Consider the following 19,210-nt stretch of genomic DNA (forward strand, 5'->3'; position numbering starts at 1 on the left):
TCAGCCTTTATGGGTATATAGGGAGTGATGGGGCGCAAGGTTTTCATTAGGGCACATGTAAGAAAAAAGCCATCTCTCCCAACTCTAATGTATGACAGGAGTCACTTCCTTGCCATCCACACAGTGAGGGAAAAGAGGTTGAATAAATGTACACATGAAGAGAAATTGCGAGTATATATGGGAATTTTAAAGAGGAATAGTTGTGGTTTGAATTATTATATACTTTCATATATGTACATCACAGAAGCAATGTTTTTCTCACTTTGAAGTTGGATGAAAAAGTAAGCTGCAATAGTAGCACACTATGACAGGGTGAGTGTTAAAAAAAAAAAAACAAACAAAAACAGCACAGCACTCTGGTCAAGAGTCCAAGGGCCTTAGCATAGCTTCCTCTTGTGTCTGAGGTGTGGGGAGGCTCTGCACCACAAGCTCTCCTTTCCCTTCCCTGCCAGGCTGGCCTTACTCCTAGGCAAGACTGGGTATTATTTAAAAGAGGGACTGCTCCTGTGGGTACCACACGCCCCTCGGATATCTTATCCAACAACCTAAAACTCTAACCTACCAGTGAGACCCTAACTTGGAAAGAAGTTCACACCCAACCCCATGTTGGGTTAGGGAGGGGCTATGCCCTCGTGGAGTCATTCTTTTGTGCGGATTTGTTTCACCAGGGTTTTTGTTTTTAACTTAGCTGAGTTTCAGGTTAGACTTGGAAAAGGGATTGGGGATGAGCAGCAACAGGTGACAAAATTCTGGAATGTGAGGGTTTTAAGTTGTGATAAAGAGGTAAAGAGGGCAGAGCTTTAACTAACCCCTGCTAAATAGCTACCCTATGCCTGATAATATGTTTGGAAAAATCAGCTCATTGAAACCTCATCCCAACCCCAGGAAGGAGGTCACATTAGCCTCTTTGACAGAAACTATCAAGGAAAGGAGAACTGTAAAAGGAGAAAGAAAAAAGCATCAACTTGTTCGGGACAGGTCTTACCCCTGGCCCTTCTCCGAGCCGTCAGACCCCACTTCTCACTCTCAGTCCTGTCAGATGCCCCGCTGCACCCTGCTACCCTCTTGTGCACCCTGTCTAAACAGCAGACTCCACCTGGGGTGAACCCACATAGGAAGCAAGGCAGCTTAACTCCGTATACCCTGTTCCAGAAAGGAAATCTCTACAGATTGAATTTCCTTATTAAGTAGAGGGAACGCAAGGTCATCTTTTTATTTAGGTCATTTTTCCTCATTTGTTTTGTGATCGAGAAATGGGTTGAATAAGAACTAGAATATTAGGAATTTGGCATAAATAATTCAGACACCCATGGAAACCTGTTACATTTGTCAAAGAAAGAAAAGAGAAAGAAAAAAAATGAAGGGAAGATAAAGAAAGGAAGGGAGGAGGGGAAGAGAGAGACAGAAATGGAAAGAAGAAAGTCTTTATATCTAGGAGAGTGTATTGTGAGGGGAGAGCTGTCTTCATTGAATCATGTCTTCGCTGTGGTGAAGCACAGATGCCTAGGGAACAGTTATTAAGGGTGGGTCCAAGAGCAGCTGTAGGCTGTGTGAACTGTGACCAGCAACATACAAATCATTAACTGGATATCAAAAATAAACGAAAAATTCAAGTATAGTAGATAATGTAAAAACACAACATCTCCTTTATCTAAATCTATTCTCAAAAAAGTTAAGGATGTTTAAAAGTAAGAGTAACTAAGTCTAAAAATGGGTTCATCTGTTTTCAATCACCTAATACAAAAATACCTTTCCTTTATGTTCAGGATCTTTAAGGGAAGAGGGAAATCAACTGCGGTGGACAAAAAGGACAGAGAACAGTCCCTGCCCTCTGAAGCTACTGCATTTCTAGAGAGAAAACTCATGTACCTGAAGATACACTGTAATACTGTGCAGTAAATAAGGTTAAAAATGGTGCAGAATATAACAACTATTCTTTCCACTAAAAAGTCTCTCTGAAGATTTTTAACACTGAAAAATGGCAAAATAATGGAAAAACTTTTCTTGATGTAAATAGTCATGAAAACGGATCACAAACATGATATCACAAACATGATAACAAAGTACTACAATCCATGGCAAGGTTTAAGAGAAAATGATCTTATATATGGAATATATTTTAAAAACACTTTTTTCTTCATATGTTGCATTTTTTAAAGACAAGCATTTGAAAACTTTTCTTGACTTACTGGACAGTAGACATATCCATCACTTTTTTCATCAATGAAAACTAATCTGGTCCCATTTGGGTCAGGAAAAATCTTTTTCACACTGACAGGATGTCGATAATCATTAACAAATTGCCAATCTTCAATGTAGAAATACTGAATGACACCAGTCTAAAAAAATACAGTCATAGAAATAAAAGGTTGTCAAGAAGATACAGACTTTCAGCATTTATGTTAAACATATTTCCTAACTTAAAGAAAAAAAATGTCGTATTTTTGATCAAGGAAGAATTTAAGAATAATATTTACTATATGAGCCAAGTACAGACCCAAGAAAATAAGTAAAATGAAAATGCACATGTGATTAAACAGTCTATTAATTCTAACATTCTTAGTGATATTAAAGCTTAATTGATTTTTCAGATTTTCCACTTGCAAGAAATACCCTTATTGTTTAAGAGTGACTTTCAAGTCATGTTACTTTAAATATTTTTGCTGTTAATTAATAGATAAATTAGAAAATTAAGTTTAAAATAAAAAATAAACCAAAACCCACCAGATACAATCAATTGTAGTTCTATATGTTAGCAAAGAACATGTAGACATCAAAATCTAAAAATATATCATTTACAATCACTCAAAAAAATTAAATACTTAGGTGTAAATTCAACAAAGCATGCATAGGATTTGTGCGCTGAAAACTAAAAAACACTAATGAAAGAATTAAAGAACATTTGAATAAATGGAGAGGTGTACTGTATTCATGGATTGGTGTCATAGTAAACATGTTACTTCTCCTGAACTTATATATAAGTTTAATATAATTCCAACAAAAATCTCAACAAGATTTTTTTGTAGACGCAGACAAGATTATTCTAAAATTTATATGGACCGGCAAAGGAACTACAATAGCTAAAACAGTTTTGAAAAAATATAGTGGGAAAATTAGTATATTAAATTTCAAGACTTTTTTTTATAGCTACAGCCATCACGATTCTGTAGTATTGGTGGAGGGATAGACACATAGATCATTGGAATACACCAGAAAAGCCATATTATTTGTTACCAGGGATTAAGGATGAGGTGGGGGCAGGAGGAAAGTGGATGTGGAGATAAAACAGCAACATGAAGGATCCTTGTAGTGACAGAATTGTTCTGTATCTTGACTATTAATGTCAATACCCTGGTTGTGATATGCAATGTAATATTACCATTGGGGGAAACTAGGAAAAGGGTTTATTAAGATCTCTCTGTATTGTTTCTTACAACTTCATGTGAATCTATGATGATCTCAAAATAAAAATTTTAATTGAAATAAAAACACATAATAATATCTTAGATTTCTATTCAGGCCAAGATGGAATAACAGACGTGATTTAACTTTCCCACCCAAAATGACCAAAAATAACAGACAAAATACATGAAAATACAGTTTTTAAGATATTGGAATAAGGCAACAAAGGACAGTGATCTCTGAGTGATGGGAAATAAACAAGGTAAGTCCTGTGAATGCTCCAGCTTTCGCCTTGAGAGAGTTTTCAAGCCATGGCAAAGGGAGGGAAAATGCAGGTGGAGCGTGATTCCCTGAGGTGAGGAGATAGAGCTGAGAATCCAGTGGGGGCAGGGAAGGAGGTGGCTAGACTTTGTAGGGTATAGTACCAGAGAGGAGAAAGCTGCACTGAGAGAGAACCTTGGAGATCTTCAGAGGGTCTACCTTGAGTCTTCAGCAGAGAACTAATCACTGCATAAATATGAGAAAACTGCTGAAGCCAGGAAAAAGAACCATCCAAAAGGATGAGCGTGAACAGTGACTGGCACTCACACAGGACTGGGAAGAGTGACTGCTCCCAATAGCCAGACTGGAAAACATAATTCATGGGATATTGGGTAGAGTATTCAGGAAGATCTCGCCTCAAAAGTGGGAAGTAATCAGCTTTAGACTAAGCAGTGTTTCACATCTACCTAACAAATCACAAAATCAGACTCAAAAGGGTCAAACTGTTTCCAAGCAAATTAACTGCATCCCAGAACAGAGCTGAAGAGTATTTTTAGGAATACAAAAACATCCAGTACCTCAAAAGGTAAAAGTACCATGAGTGCAAAGAAGTAGGAAAACATAACCCATATTAAGGAGAATAACTGATCAATCAAAACTGACCCAGATACTAGAATTAGCAGACAATGTAACTACAACAGTTAATATCACTGCATGGCATATGTTTAAAAAGGTAACCGGAGACATGGAAGATACAAAAACAGACTCTAATATATCTTCTGCAGGTGAGCTACCATGTCTGAAATGAAAAATACGATGGATGAAACTACTGGCAGATTAAACATGACAGAAAAAAAGGCTAGTGACCTTGAAATACAGCAGTAGAAATTATCCAAAATGAAACTGAGAAAAAAAGAATAAAAAAATTTAAAGAGCATCAACTGCGGGATAATTTAAAGTGGTTTAATATATGTATAATTGGAGTTTCTGAAATTGGAATGCAAACAGAGGGAGAAAAAAATATTTGAAGAAATAATGGTTGAAAATATTCCAAATTTTATTAAAACTATAAACCCTTGGATTCAACAACCTCAAGCACAAGAAATATGAAGAAACTTACATCAGACAGATCACAATCAACTTGCTCAAAACCAGTGATAAAGTATTAAAAGAAGCCAGAGGAAAAAGACAGCTTACACACAGAGGAACAAAGATAAAGATGACCGATTTCTCATTAGAAATAATGCAGGCCAGAAGACAGAGGAGCAACATCTTTAAAGTACTGAAAGAAAAAACTGTCAACCTACAATTCTATATCTAGCAAAAATAGTTTTCAAAAATGCAGGTGAAATAAAGATGTTTTCAGACACGAAAGCAAAAGAATTCATCACCAGCAGACCAGCACTACAAACAGTGATAAAGGAAGTCCTTTAGTGGAAGGAAAATGATACCAGCTGGAACTATGGATCCACATAATAGAATGAAGGGCACCAAAAATGGTAACTATATGGAGAAATATATAAGATATTTTTAATTATGTAAATCTCTTAATTGATTGTTTAAACAAAACTAATATCAGTGTATTATGGGGTTTATGACACCTGCAAAAGTAAAATGTATGACAGCAACAGCAGAGGTAGGAGGGGACACATACTATTCTAATAAATGAACTTATACTATTCTCTATACCTTACAAGGTATAATGTCACTTGAAGGTAGCCTGTGATAAATTAAGGATGTATACTACAAAACCTAAAACAACCACTGAAATAAGAGTTGTAGCTAATAAGGTCAATGAATGAGATAAAATTGAATAGTAAAAAATACACAATCCAAAAGAAGGCAAAAGAAGAGGAAAAAGGCAACAAAGAAGAGATGGGACAAATAGAAAACAAATAGTGAGATGGTAGATCGAACCTAAACACAGAGATAATCTCATTAAATTCAAAAGTCTAAACAACATAATTGGACTTCCCTGGTGGCGCAGTGGTTAAGGATCCACCTGCAAATGCAGGGGACATGGGTTCAAGCCCTGGTCCAGGAAGATCCCACATGCCGTGGTGCAACTAATCCCATGTGCCACAACTACTGAGCCTCAGTTCTAGGGCCCGCGAGCCACAACTACTGAGCCCATGTGCAACAAATACTGAAGCCCGCACGCCTAGAGCCCATGCTCTGCAACAAGAGAAGCCACCGCAATGAGGAGCCCGCACACTGCAACGAAGAATAGCCCCCACTCGCTGCAGCTAGAGAAAGCCCACGTGCAGCAACAAAGACCCAACACAGCCAAAAATAAATAAATAAATTTATAAAAAAATAAACACTGTAATTAAAAGGCAGAGTTTGTCAAATTGTGAGAATTAATATGGTGCCTACAAGAAAAATATTTTACATATAAAGACACAAATGGTTAAAAATAAAAGAATGGAAAAATATATACCAGGGTAACATTCTAAAAAACTAGGATGGCTATATTAATATCAAGCAAAATCAATTCCAGAGCAAAGACTATTGCCAGGGATAAAAAGGGTCATTTCAAAATGATAAAGGGGCTAATTTATGAAGAGAACATAACCATCCTAAATGGTTATGTACCTAATAACAGAGCTTCAATACACATAAAAAAAAAATTGACAGAACTGCAAAGAGAAATAGACAAATCCACAATTGTAATCTGAGTTTTCAATACCATTTTCTCAATAACTGACAGAACAAGTATATATAAAGTTGCAGAAGTCTTGAACATCATCAACCACCTTGATCTGACATTCTAGAACAGCATATCCTTTCCAAATACACAAGAACATTTACCAAGATAGATCACACTCTGTACCATAAATTAAGTCCCACAAATTTAAAAGGATTCAAGTCATACAAAGTATGTTCACTGACCATAACAGAACTAAATCAGAAACCAATAACAGAAAGATCTCTGTAGAATTTCGATTGTTAGAAAACTAAACACTGGACTTCTAAATAACCCATGAATCAGAGAAGAAATTAAAAGAGAAATTGTAAAACATTTTGAACTGAATAAAAATAAAACACAACATATCAGAATTTGCAGGATGTTGCTAAGATAGTACTTAGGGGAAAATGTCTAGCACTAAGGGAGTATATTAGAAAAGAATTGTCTCAACTCAATGAACTCAGCTTCCATCTTAAGAAACTAGAAAAAGAACAAATTAAAGCCAAAATAAGCAGCAGAAAAGAAATAAAGATCAGAGCAGAAATCAATGAAACAGAAAACAGAAAACAACAGAGAAAAATCAATGAAACAAAAAAGTTGTATTCTCCTAAAAGATTGATAAAACAAAACTGATAAACCTCCAGGCACACCAATCAGGAAAAATGACACAAATTACCCAAATCAGGAAAGAAACAGGTGATATTACTACAGATTCTACAAATATTTAAAAGGATAATAGGGAATATTATGAATAATTTTATGCCTATACATTTGATAATTTAGATAAATGGACAAATTCCTTGAAAAACACAAACTACCAAAGCTCACTCATGGAAAAAACAGATAACCCAAATATTTTGATATTGATTATAGGAATTAAATTTATAGTTTAAAACCTTCCCATAAAAAAACTCCAGGCCTAGAAGGCTTCGTAGGAAAACAGCTCCACCATGGCACCTGGCTACTTTGCAATGCCACAGAGTCAAGGCTCAACTGTAGTCTGACCCATGTCTTGGCAGAATCCTCTGTTATCTTACAAGGAACATGGTGAGATGGGCACTCTTGTGAAAATCTGTCACTGAGTCATTTCTCATCCACCTCTCTGTCTTGTGGGAGACTTCCATGAGGAATTTCTCAGCTGCTTCCCTGGTTCCAATGATGTCAAATTCATCTTGGATTGTCCAATGCATCTTCCTTAGTGTATAGCTGCAGAGTATAAACTGCTTAGTTGTAGCAGAGTTGAGTCCTCCACCACAGAGGACATAGAAGAGCATGTGACCCCTTCGGTTTGGTATTATCCTGTGGCACTAAGGATGTGGGGAGCTCTAATAACATGATCTTGCCTTTGCTGTATACATCTATTTGGGACTGCTTCCTCCTTACCAGCTGAATCTATGGAAGTGCAGCAGGCAAACCTAGCAGGTACTACTCAACTGCTGCTAGGAATTGCTTGATCACCCAGTAGGCTTCACTGGCACATTCTTTCAAACATTTAAGCAAAAAACAAACAAAAAACAAAACAAAACACTAATTCTAATCAACCCTTCCAGAAAATTGAAGATGACTAACTCATTCTATGATCATTACCCTGAAACTAAAATCAGACAAAGGCATCATAGGAAAAGAAAACAGCAGACCAATGTACCTCATGTACGTAGATATAAAGATTTGAAATAAAACTTTAGTAAATGAATTCAACAATGTATAAAAAGAAGAATATATCATGATCAAGCGGGGGTTATCCCAGGAATGCTGGGTTGGCTTAACACTAGAAAATTAATTAATATAATCCACAAATTATAAACAAACTAAAAAAGAAAACCCATGTGATCATTTCGATAGATGGAGAAAAAGCATTTGATAAAATCCAACATCCACAGAAATTCTTAGTAAACTAGGAATAGAAGAAAACTTCTTCAACCTGATAACAGGAATCTGTAAAAGACCTACAGCTAACATCATACTTAATGGTCAAGAACAAGACGAAGACATCTACTCTCATTGCTTCTATCCAACAATATATTGGAATAGAAGGCAGACTGAAAAGGAAGAAGTAAAACTATATTTATTAGCAGATAACATGATCATCTATATGGAAAATCCAATGGAATCTACCAAAAAAACGCTACTAGAACTAGTGAGTTTAGTTAGGTTTCAGGATACAAGATGAATATACAAAAGTCAGTTGCATGTCTATATGCTAGAAATGAATAATCAGAAATCGAAATAAAAAAGCAATACCATGTATAGGAGTACCCAAAATACGAAATACTTAGGTATAAATCTGAAACAAGATGTGAAAGACCTGTACACAGAAAACTCCAAAACACTGCTAAGAGAAATTAAAGAAAATCTAAATAAATGAAGATATATATCTTGTTCCTTGGTGGGAAGACTCAATATTGTTACGATGGCAGTTGATCTGTAAGTTCAACAATGATCCCAATAAAAATACCAGCAGGCTTTTTGTAAAACTGGACAAACTTATTGTAAAATTTAACTGGGAATACAAAAAGCTGAGAATAGCCAAAACAACTTTGAAAAGGAAACACAAAAGTTAGAGGGCTAACACCACCTGATTTCAAGACTTATTATAAAGCTACAGTAATCAAAACAGTGTGATACTGATGTAAAGACAAATAAACAGATCAAGAGAATGAACAGAGAGTCCAGAAAAAGATCTGTGCATTTATGGACAATTGATTTTTGACAAAAGTACAAAATCGACTCAACAGAATAATAGTGTTTTCAACAAATGTTGCTGGAACAACCAAATAGCTATATGCAGGGAAAAAAACCTACAATACTTTGATCCATATCTCACAGCATAAACAAAAATTAACTCAAAATGGATCACAGACCTCAATGTAAAACATAAAAGTTGAAAGCTTCTAGAAGAAAACATAAGAGAAAAACTTTGTGACCTTGGGTTAGGCAAAAATTTCTTCGATATGACACCCAAAGCAAAACCTATAAAAAAATTAATTGATAAACTGGACCTGGTCAAAAATTTTTTAATTCTCCTCTTTGAAAGACACTGTTAAGAGACTGAAAAGACAACTCACGCACTGGGTGGAAAATACTTGCGAAGCACATATCCGATAAAGGACTTGAATCCAAAATGTGTGAAGAACCGTCAAAGCTCAATAAGAAAACGAACAATCCAATTAAGAAATGGTCAAGGGCTCCCCTGGTGGCGCAGTGGTTAAGAATTCGCCTGCCAATGCAGGGCACACAGGTTCAAGCCCTGGTCTGAGAAGATCCCACATGCCACGGAGCAACTAAGCCTGTGTGCTACAACTACTGAGCCCATGTGCAACAACTACCGAAGCCTGCGTGCCTAGAGCCTGTGCTCTGCAACAAGAAGCCCATGCACCACAATGCAACTACAGAAAGCCCGCGCGCAGCAACAAAGACCCAATGCTGCCAAAAATAAATAAATAAATTTAAAAAAAAAAGAAATGGTCAAAGAACTTGGACACTCCACCAAAGATATACAGCTAGCAAATAAGCATATGAAAAGATGTTCTACATCATTAGTCCGTTAGTGAAATGCAAATTAAAATCATAATGAGGTATCGCTACACACTTATTAGAGCGGCTAAAATGTAAAAGACCGATCATATCAAGTGTGAGGATGTAGAGGAATTGGAGCACTCATACACTGTTGATGGGAATGTAAAATGGTACAACCAATTAATTCAGAAAAGAGTCTGTCAGTTTCTTAAAAGGTTAAACATACACTTGCTATATGACATATCATTCTACTTCTAGGCATTTATCCAAGAGAAAAGAAAGCATATGTCTATACAAAGACTTGAACACAAATTTGTTTATAGCAGCTTTATTTGTAAATATTCCAAACTGGAAGTAACACCAATGTCCATCCATAGGTTCATGGATAAGCAAATTATGATATATGCATACTGTGGAATACTACCCAGCAAGAAAAAGGAATGAACTATTGACACACACACCAACATGGATGAATCTCAAAATAACTATACTGAGCCAGACAAAAGGAGTGCCTACTATATGATTCCATTTATATACAACTCTAGAAAAGACAAACTCATTTATAGTGACAGAAAGCACTGAGTGGGGAGGGATGGGAAGACGGAATCATAAAGGGTCATTAGAAAACTTTTGGGGGTGATGAATATGTTCACTATTTTGATTAAGTTGATGGTGTTTTCACAGGATATACATATGTCAAAACTTATCAAATTATAGACTTTCAATAGTGTGGTTTATTATATAACAATTATACTTCAATAAAGCTGCTAAAAAACCCCGATATTTTCAGAATCACTCAAGAATGAGATATTTTATAGGAAAAAAAGATTTTGTAACTGTGTGTGGTGATGGATGTTAACTAGAGGGTTACCATTTTGCAATATGTACAAATACCGAATCATTATGCTGCACACCTGAAACTAATATAATGTTATATGTCAATTATACCTCAATAAAAAAAAGAAACTGAGCTAGAGATAAATGCTACGTTATTGGCAGATTACTACACTTTGAGTTCTTACTTCACAATGCTGTGTGGCACAGTGGGAAGAGTAGATTTTCCATCAGAAAATATTGCTTGTTAAGTCCACCTCTACTACAAACTTACTAACTTCTCAATCTTCAGTATCCTTATCTCTAAAACTTTTCTGCTTATATATTTATGACTATATTTACTACTTATTTACCATATCATTTACCACTTTACCTGATACATGAAACCTACCCTACTTGTGTATATAGCTCAAAGACTCATTATTTTAGGTCAAACTTAAATTTAAAAAGTCTCTCTTCTGGCAATAAGCATGTTTTAAAATATGCTCGGTTTAAAAAACAGTATGAGAAAATGGAACCTTTGAAACAATGAATAATTGTTTTCTAATGTGGAAAACAATGCTTTTTTTTTTTTAGACCAACTTCACTGAATTCTTCTAGAGGCTAAGCAAGGTAAGAGGTATGATATGCTTTGAAAAACTCTGAAAACTTTTTACAAATATAAGATGCTATTACTAAACTATGTTTTATGTATATGTGGCTAATGTAATATTTAGGAGTACAGGGTATTGGTGGTTCAAAAGACAAAAAATTGAAGTGGGATTCTCAATATTCAAGTAATTTTAATTAAATGCCCACTAAATGTAGGCACTGGAGAGCTAAAGTTGAATGACGTGTTTTACATTTGTCATCAAATTAAATCCTTAAAGCATCTAGATAAGGAAAATGAGGCTGGGAGGTGTCAAGCAGGAAGCAGCAAGTAAGAGAGCTAGTATCTGAGCCCAAATTGTCCAGACTCCAAAGCCGTTGTGCCATCAAAATTGCTATAGTTACAAAAGCACTTGACACTGGCAAATCACACCACCTATGTGCGCTACATAAGTATATAATGTTTGTAACTGCACATATGATATCTATATAATAGATGTATATAAACACATATATAATAAACAAATTACAAGGTAAAAATGAGAAATTCCCCCATGTCCTATATTAAGGAAGACAATACGTACATCTGTACCATAGATGAGGAAATCACCAGTTAAGGCATGACATAAAATACGGCATTTATCATCCACTGCTGGGAAAAGTCGAGTCTCACGTTCTTCTTGAGTATCCAACATTTCACTTTCTATCTAAAAGGTAAAGAATAATAGTGGATCATAGATTTATCTGAATAAACCTGGTTTGCAACATCTAAGGGGTAGGGGAGAGTCTTTTTCTTAAGTTCAGCTAAACATTCAGACTCACCAAACTATCACAGACCAGTTTACTCAGAAAGATATCAGGAAGGAACCCAGCTTGCCAGCAGGGCGCATTAAACATCCCTTTTAATGGGAATAGTCTCCGCAGCAGGCTCTGCAATTGTCTAGTAGCTAGTCTCTTTGGCTTCCCAGAAGCAAAGAGCCAAGAAACAGATGTGGGAGATGCCCTGGTTGAGAAGTCCCATATTTCAGGGGCCAATATCTCTTGAGCAACTCAACAGGCACAGTTTCAAGATCCCCACAAGTGACATGCCCAAATACATGGGTCAGTGCATTCCAGGAAGCCAGATGTATGGCATTCCCATCAGTTTTTACAATTTACTTATAGTTCCTCCTAGATGCAGTCTACACAGTCATTTTTACCATAAGCAATGTTGTGAGTGGCACAGCTGAAACTCTGTCAGGCTTCATGGGAACAGAGCTTGGGAGTCAACTGAACAGCTCGTGCAGAAGGGTAAGGAGTTCTGTTAATCCTTTATCCACATCTGGGTTTCTAGCTAGTCTGTTATATGGTTCTTCTTTATTTTTTTTATTTTTTAAAAATAAATCTTTATTTTAGAATGCTTTTAGATTTTCAGAAAAGGTGTGAAGATGGTAGAGTTCTCATATACCCCACACCTGGTTTCCCCTATCATTGACACGTTACATGAGTATGGTACGTTTATTACAAATAATAACGAATATCGATACATCATTTATAACATAACTCCATACGTTATTCAGATTTCCTAGTTTTTACCCTAATGCTGTTTTTTGTTTGTTTTTTTTAACATCTTTATTGGAGTATCATTGCTTTACAGTGGTGTGTTAGTTTCTGCTGTATAACAAAGTGAATCAGCTGTACATATACATTTATCCCCATATCCCCTCCCTCTTGTGCTCCCTCCAATCCTCCCTATCCCACCCCTCTAGGTGGTCACAAAGCATATGGTCGCTTCTTGACCAAAGTTCTTGATAATAAAACATTAGGCTGTTCATCACTTACCTGAGCAGGCCTCAGGACATCAAAATTATACTTACCAAATGTAACTGGACTTTGCCTTCAAAAAGTGCAGCTGCATAGTCAGAATGAAGGCAAACGCTGGCTACTGTCCCCAGATACTCCACATCTTTCAATTTTTTAACAGCTGCAGCAATTAAAACAAAACCAAACACATTAAAATATAAATAAAATGATCTAATTAATGATTTGCAAATAAGTTTTAAACGTGTGCCTTTGCAAGAATATTCCGAACCTAAAATTTTTATTTTAGCCATTCTAAAGAAAATCTTAGTTGCCATATAAATTTGCCTTCAGGAATTTCATAGTGGTTCACACGAAACAAAGTAATGTAAAATAAAATCACATGCAAAACAACCAAAAATTAAACCTTAGTGACAATAAGCTTAATAGAACATCTAAGGATAATTCTCAGGTTGGCTCTGTTCCTGAGGGATATCTGACCTCCAGTGGGGAAAGGGGTGGAGAGGAGGAAGGAGGGGAAGAAAAAGCAAGGCTCCCTTCAGATGCTAATGGTCATTTTTCAAAGAATAAAGTGGGGGAGGGAATCAACATTTACTAAGTACCCACCAGACCAAGAAGTGCCTAAGAAAGACCGTGTGCAAAAGCAGATCACACATTTTATGTCATTTAATTTTCCTCATAAGTAGAAGAATCCTCATTTTCCAGATAAGTAAACCAAGGCTCAGAGGGGTAAAGAATTTGTCTACAGGCACCCAGCTAAAAGGGGCAGAAGGGAATTTGAACCCAGGGCCCAATTCTAAAGATCACACTCTGCCCCGCTATACCATGGTGTCTTCACAACAAAGGTAAAGAATAAAACCTTTCCAAATATTATGCAAATTTTTTAAAAGATTTGCAAAACCATTTAAGCTAAGAAAGGGATGTCTGAAGAAAAGGAGTGAAAGACTTGGTCTTAAAAGAAACTATCAGTGCTTCCCAAATAAAAACAAATTATATGCTAGGAAGAAAACAACTGGATTTAGACTTGCCGTTCTCTCCAAGGACATAAAACCAAGCTCGATTATTCATTCCCACAGCCAGATGATAAAGCCCTACTGCTACAAAGTTCGGTTCCACATCCACAGAAACTGTGACTGGTAGCTCCTATAATAGAGAAAAATAACAGTAGTTAACCGTTGAAACTGTTTTGATTTTATTAATAAATAAAAGTAACAGCATTTTCATACTCCTTCAACAGGGTTGGCTATGGTGACTTCAAGGAGGGAGGTGAGATATGCAATCCTGGTGCTGCAGGCATCCCCGAGGACAGGGAGCTTGGTCAGGAAAACATGGAGCGATCCCCTCTGGGTAGACAGTGCCAGCAACTGACCATCATCTGTCCAGGACAAGGTGCCCAACCCTGAAATAATGGACATAATAAAGGATTATTCAAAAACAGAGATACTGTTGCAGGCAAACAAGCAACTCTCCTCACTTAAGCTGCCAGAAGCATAAAAATCTTCAAATTTTAAAAATAGTTTAGTCTTTATTTAGACTAGGACATTCATCATGGATTGGCTTATGGACATGAGCCCTGATTCATTCAACACTGGCTCAAAGGGAAGGTATGTAAGAATTTAGTTTTTGCAACTGGATTTGGGATAAAATGCACTAGAAATCTTTGAATCAAAGTGGACTTATATGCTTCTAGGCAAGGAGTATGACTCAACATAATTACTGAAATAAGGAGGCTATCTTAGGGAACTCTAGTGAAAGGTGTTAATTTTATTCCTTCTATAATTAATGCAAACCATACAGTGACACATTACTCTCTGTAATCGAAATGATAAAATGTCATTCTGCTACAGAAAAATCAGTACCTTTATTTTCATCATCCAGGTTGATTATAGCATACATGTCTTTTAATTCTGCCAAGTCATGGATTTTAATGCTGAAAAAAAAAATGTCCTTTAAATATGACCGCTAAGTTAAATTGTTTTTCTTCACAAACAATTATAAGCTATGGAACAGGTCTGTGCTCTTCAAAAGAAGGAGGATCCACTGGGTTAAGGTAAGAAAATATTAAATTTTCTACATTTAATTATATTTTATCCTTTAAATTTTTGTTTGTTTGTTGAGTTGTGGGGTAGGGTTGTGCCCTAGTTCTCTAATCTACAGCTTCAGGGAACAAGGAGGTTTAAGTTATCCTGAAGAAAAGTTTGAGTAGGAAAACATTCCCCTGAGCAGTATTGATTGCTGCAAGCTGAAACAGGTTTCTCTTTGCAATGTGTCCTCCCCCCCGCCCCGCCCACTCCAAGAGTTCTTTCCTACAAAAAGAAGTGACGTATAATAGAAAGAGCATTCAATTTGGAATCACAAGGCCTAGGTGGAAAGCTCTGAAAAATGCAGGCATAATGTTACTTCATGGGGTTATTGGGAAGAGTAAGTATGCTAATGCGAATGAAAGCTGTGTAGCAGGATGTCGGGACCCAACGGTTGCAACATTTCTTTCTTCCTGTCTCCCTTCCCCTCTCCTTCCTTCCTCCCTCCCACTGTTTCCCACTTATATATTTTTCCTTTCATTTAAAACATTAAATGTTTTCATTTAATTAAACTTTTAATTTTGATATAATTATAGGTCCACATGTGGTTGTAAGAAGTAACAGAGAGATTCTGTGTAACTTTTACCTTTTTCCCCAATGGTAACACCTTGAAAAACTATAGTATATCATAATCAGCATGTTGACATTGATAAAACCCATGAATCTTATTCAGATGTCCCTGGTCTTACTTGTACTGTGTGTGTGTATGTGTATGTGTGTGTGTGTGTGTGTGTGTCTGTGTGTGTGTCTGTGTGTGTGTGTACATATATCCACTCTTTTTTAGGTTCTTTTCCCATATAGGTCATTACAGAATATTGAGTCGAGTTCCCTATGCTATACAGTAGGTCCTTATTAGTTATCTATTTTATATATAGTAGTATGTATATGTCAATCCCAGTCTCCCAATTTATCCCTTCCCTCCCTTCCCCCCCGGTAACCATAGGTTTGTTTTCTACATTTGTGACTATTTCTGTTTTGTAAATAAGTTTATTTGCACCATTTTTTTAGTTTCCACATATAAGCAATATCATATGATATTTGTCTGTCTGACTTATTCACTGAATATGACAATCTCTAGGTCCATCCATATTGCTGCAAATGGCATTATTTTGTTCTTTTTTTATGGCTGAGTAATATTCTATTGTATATATGTACCACATCTTCTTTATCCACTCCTCTGTCGATGGACATTTAGGTTGTTTCCATGTCTTGGCCATTGTAAATAATGCTGCAATGAACATTGGGGTGCACGTATCTTTTCGACCAACAGTGTAGGAGGGTTCCCTTTTCTCCACACCCTCTCCAACATTTATTGCTTGTAGATTTTTTTGATGATGGCCATTCTGACTGGTATGAGGTGATACCCCATTATAGTTTTGATTTGCATTTCTCTAATAATTAATGATGTTGAGCATCTTTTCATGTGCTTTTTGGCCATCTGCATGTCTTCTTTAGAGAAATGTTTATTTAGATCTTCCGCCCATTTTTTGATTGGGTTGTGTTCCCTATCTTCTAAGTTGTCAAATTTCTGAGTATAAAGTTGTTTGTAGTATTCCTTTCTCCTTTTAATGGTTTTCAGGTCTGTAGTGATACCTCTATTTCAGTCCTGATATTGGTGATTTGTGTCTTCTATTTTTGTCATCCTTGCTAGAGATTTATCAATTTTTTTCAAAAATTCTAGCTTTTTAATTAATTTTTTTCCTACTTTTTAATTTTCAATTTCTGCTCTTTCTTACTTTCTTCCTTCTTCTCTGGGCCTATTTTGCTCTTCTTTTTCTAGTTTCTTGAGGTAGGAACTTAGCTAATTGATTTGAAATCTTTTCTTTCCTGTTTATGAATTTATACTATAAATTTTCTTCTCAGAAATGCTTTAGCTGACTCTCATATATTTTGATATGTTGCATTTCCATTTTCACTAAGTTCTATGTATTTTTTAATTTGCTTTGAGATTTACTCTTTGACCCAAGAGTTATTTGGAAGTAGGCTGTCTACTTTCCAAGCGTTTAGAGAATTTCTTGTTGTCTTTCTGCTACTGATTTCAAGCATGATTACATGATGGTTAGAGAACACATTTTGTATGATTTCAATTTCAATTTGCTGAGGTTTGTTTCATGGTCCAGGATATGGTCTACCTTGGTGAATGTTCCATGGGTGCTTGGAAAAAATGTGTATTCTGTTGTGGTTGGGTGGAGTGTTCTGTAGATGGCTGCTAGGTCTGGTTGGTTTACAACACAGTCCAAGTCTGTTGAGAGTTTAGCTAAGCTACACCATGATGTAGCTGCCTTGGCATCTACTTTGGCCACGTGGCTTGCAGGGACCTTAAACTAACACTAGTCCTTCCTGCACATGCATGCCCTACATAGCAGCCCACAGTCACAAGCAAATATAAGTTCCTTATGTGACTTCACCAACAGTCCTTGTGACCAACAGCCTCCCCTGCCTGGAGACCTACCCAGCTATTTACCATTACTGTTGCTTTTCTTTTATTCTTGATGTTCCAAATTTCCTTGTCATCTGTTTTCTTCTATCTGAAGAACTTCCTTCAGCAATTCTTTTAGAGGAGGTCCACGGGCAGTAAATTCTCTTCATTCTCCTTCATCTGAGGATGTCTTTATTTCATCTTCATTACTGATGGATATTTTTACTGGATATAGAGAGAGGTTTCGTTAACAATTCTTTTCTTTCAGCACTTTAAGAATGTTGTGAGTTTCCTTCTGGCCTCTATGGTTTATGGTGAGAAATCTGCTGTCATTCAAAATGTTCTCTGGCTGTTTTCAAAATCTTTTCTTTGCCTTTAACTTTTAGCAGTTTGATTATGATGTGTCTGGGCCTAGATTTCTTTGGATTTACCCTTTTGGGGTTTGCTGAGCTTATATAATATATAGGTTTATGTCTTTTGCCAAATGTGAGAGTTTCTGGCCATTATTTCTGAGATTCTTAAGACAAAAGTGTTAGACTTTTGGTAGTTTCACAGGTCCCTGAGGCTCTGCTCATTTTTCTCTTTTCCAATCTTTTTTTCCTCTGGGTCTGAATGGATATTTCTATTGCTCTACCTTCAACTTCACCAACTCTTTTACTCTGTGATTTCCATGCTGGTATTACATACACTGCATTAATATTATTTTTTCAGTCCTAGAATTTCCATTTGGTTCTTTATAGGCTCTATTTCTTTCCTGAGACTGTTCCCATGTGTTTTGAGAATGCTAGCCCTTACTTCTTGGAGCATTTTTATAATAGCTGCTATGTGCATCATCTTGGCATTGGTGTCTTTTGATTGCCATTTCTCAAGTGAGTTGAAATTTTCCTGATTCTTCATATGTCAAGTAATTTGGGGTTATACTCTGGACATTCTGAATATTATGTTAGGAGACTCTGTCTTGTTTAAATCCCACAGAGAAGGTTAATTTTTTTTTTTCTTTTTTTAAGCAGGCAATCAGCCCAGTTGGGTTCAGGCCACACATTTTAACCAGCCTTCTGTGGGTTATGATTTCAATGTCAGTTCCACTTCCAAAGCCTTTGTAGTGGTACTCGGATATGTCCCTGTATGCCCTACTCTTTGGCCAGTATAGGTCATGGGCTATGATCTATCCCTTATTTCAGTTGTCAAAGTCTTTGGTATGTGTTTAGGATGTGATACACACACACAGCTCAGGGATGAACCTGGGAGTTCATAAATATCTTCACAGGTTGCTTTCCAGAGTTTCTCCTTCTCCAGGACCTCCCTGGTATATTCTGGTTCCCTAGGGCTCCCCTTTTTGGTCTTCCAGCAGGAAATCTGGGGCTCTAGTTGCTCTCCTCTGCCTTGTACCTCCTACAACTGTGCCTGCAGCCAAGTAGTGAGAGGACAGAGAGAAAAATAAATAACAAGGGTATGCCCCACCTTCTCGGGACCACAGCTCCTCCAATTGGAGAGGAAGGTTACCCTCCATCAGAGTTTTAGGTGCCTGTGGGTCCTTTCTGTCACTCCCATGGTGAGACTGCTTGGTGGCTGGGGCATGAGAGAAGAAAGAAAAAAAAAAGAAAATTGGGGGATTTCCCC

General features: G+C 36.6%; 1 protein-coding gene across 1 annotated transcript in view; it reads right to left on the reverse strand.

Moving 5' to 3' along the window:
• Positions 1–19,210, reverse strand: part of WDR19 (WD repeat domain 19) — an 84,634-nt gene that overhangs the window by 45,049 nt on the left and 20,375 nt on the right. Inside the window, exons 10-15 of the mRNA XM_060012686.1 lie at positions 14,950–15,020; positions 14,317–14,489; positions 14,119–14,233; positions 13,147–13,253; positions 11,875–11,997; positions 2,190–2,339 (exon numbers count right to left, since the gene is read on the reverse strand). Of these exons, the coding sequence (XP_059868669.1) occupies positions 2,190–2,339; positions 11,875–11,997; positions 13,147–13,253; positions 14,119–14,233; positions 14,317–14,489; positions 14,950–15,020 (739 nt within the window). The remainder of the gene's footprint in view (positions 1–2,189; positions 2,340–11,874; positions 11,998–13,146; positions 13,254–14,118; positions 14,234–14,316; positions 14,490–14,949; positions 15,021–19,210) is intronic.

Source organism: Delphinus delphis, chromosome 5, assembly GCF_949987515.2.
Source record: "Delphinus delphis chromosome 5, mDelDel1.2, whole genome shotgun sequence".
NCBI lineage: Eukaryota > Metazoa > Chordata > Mammalia > Artiodactyla > Delphinidae > Delphinus > Delphinus delphis.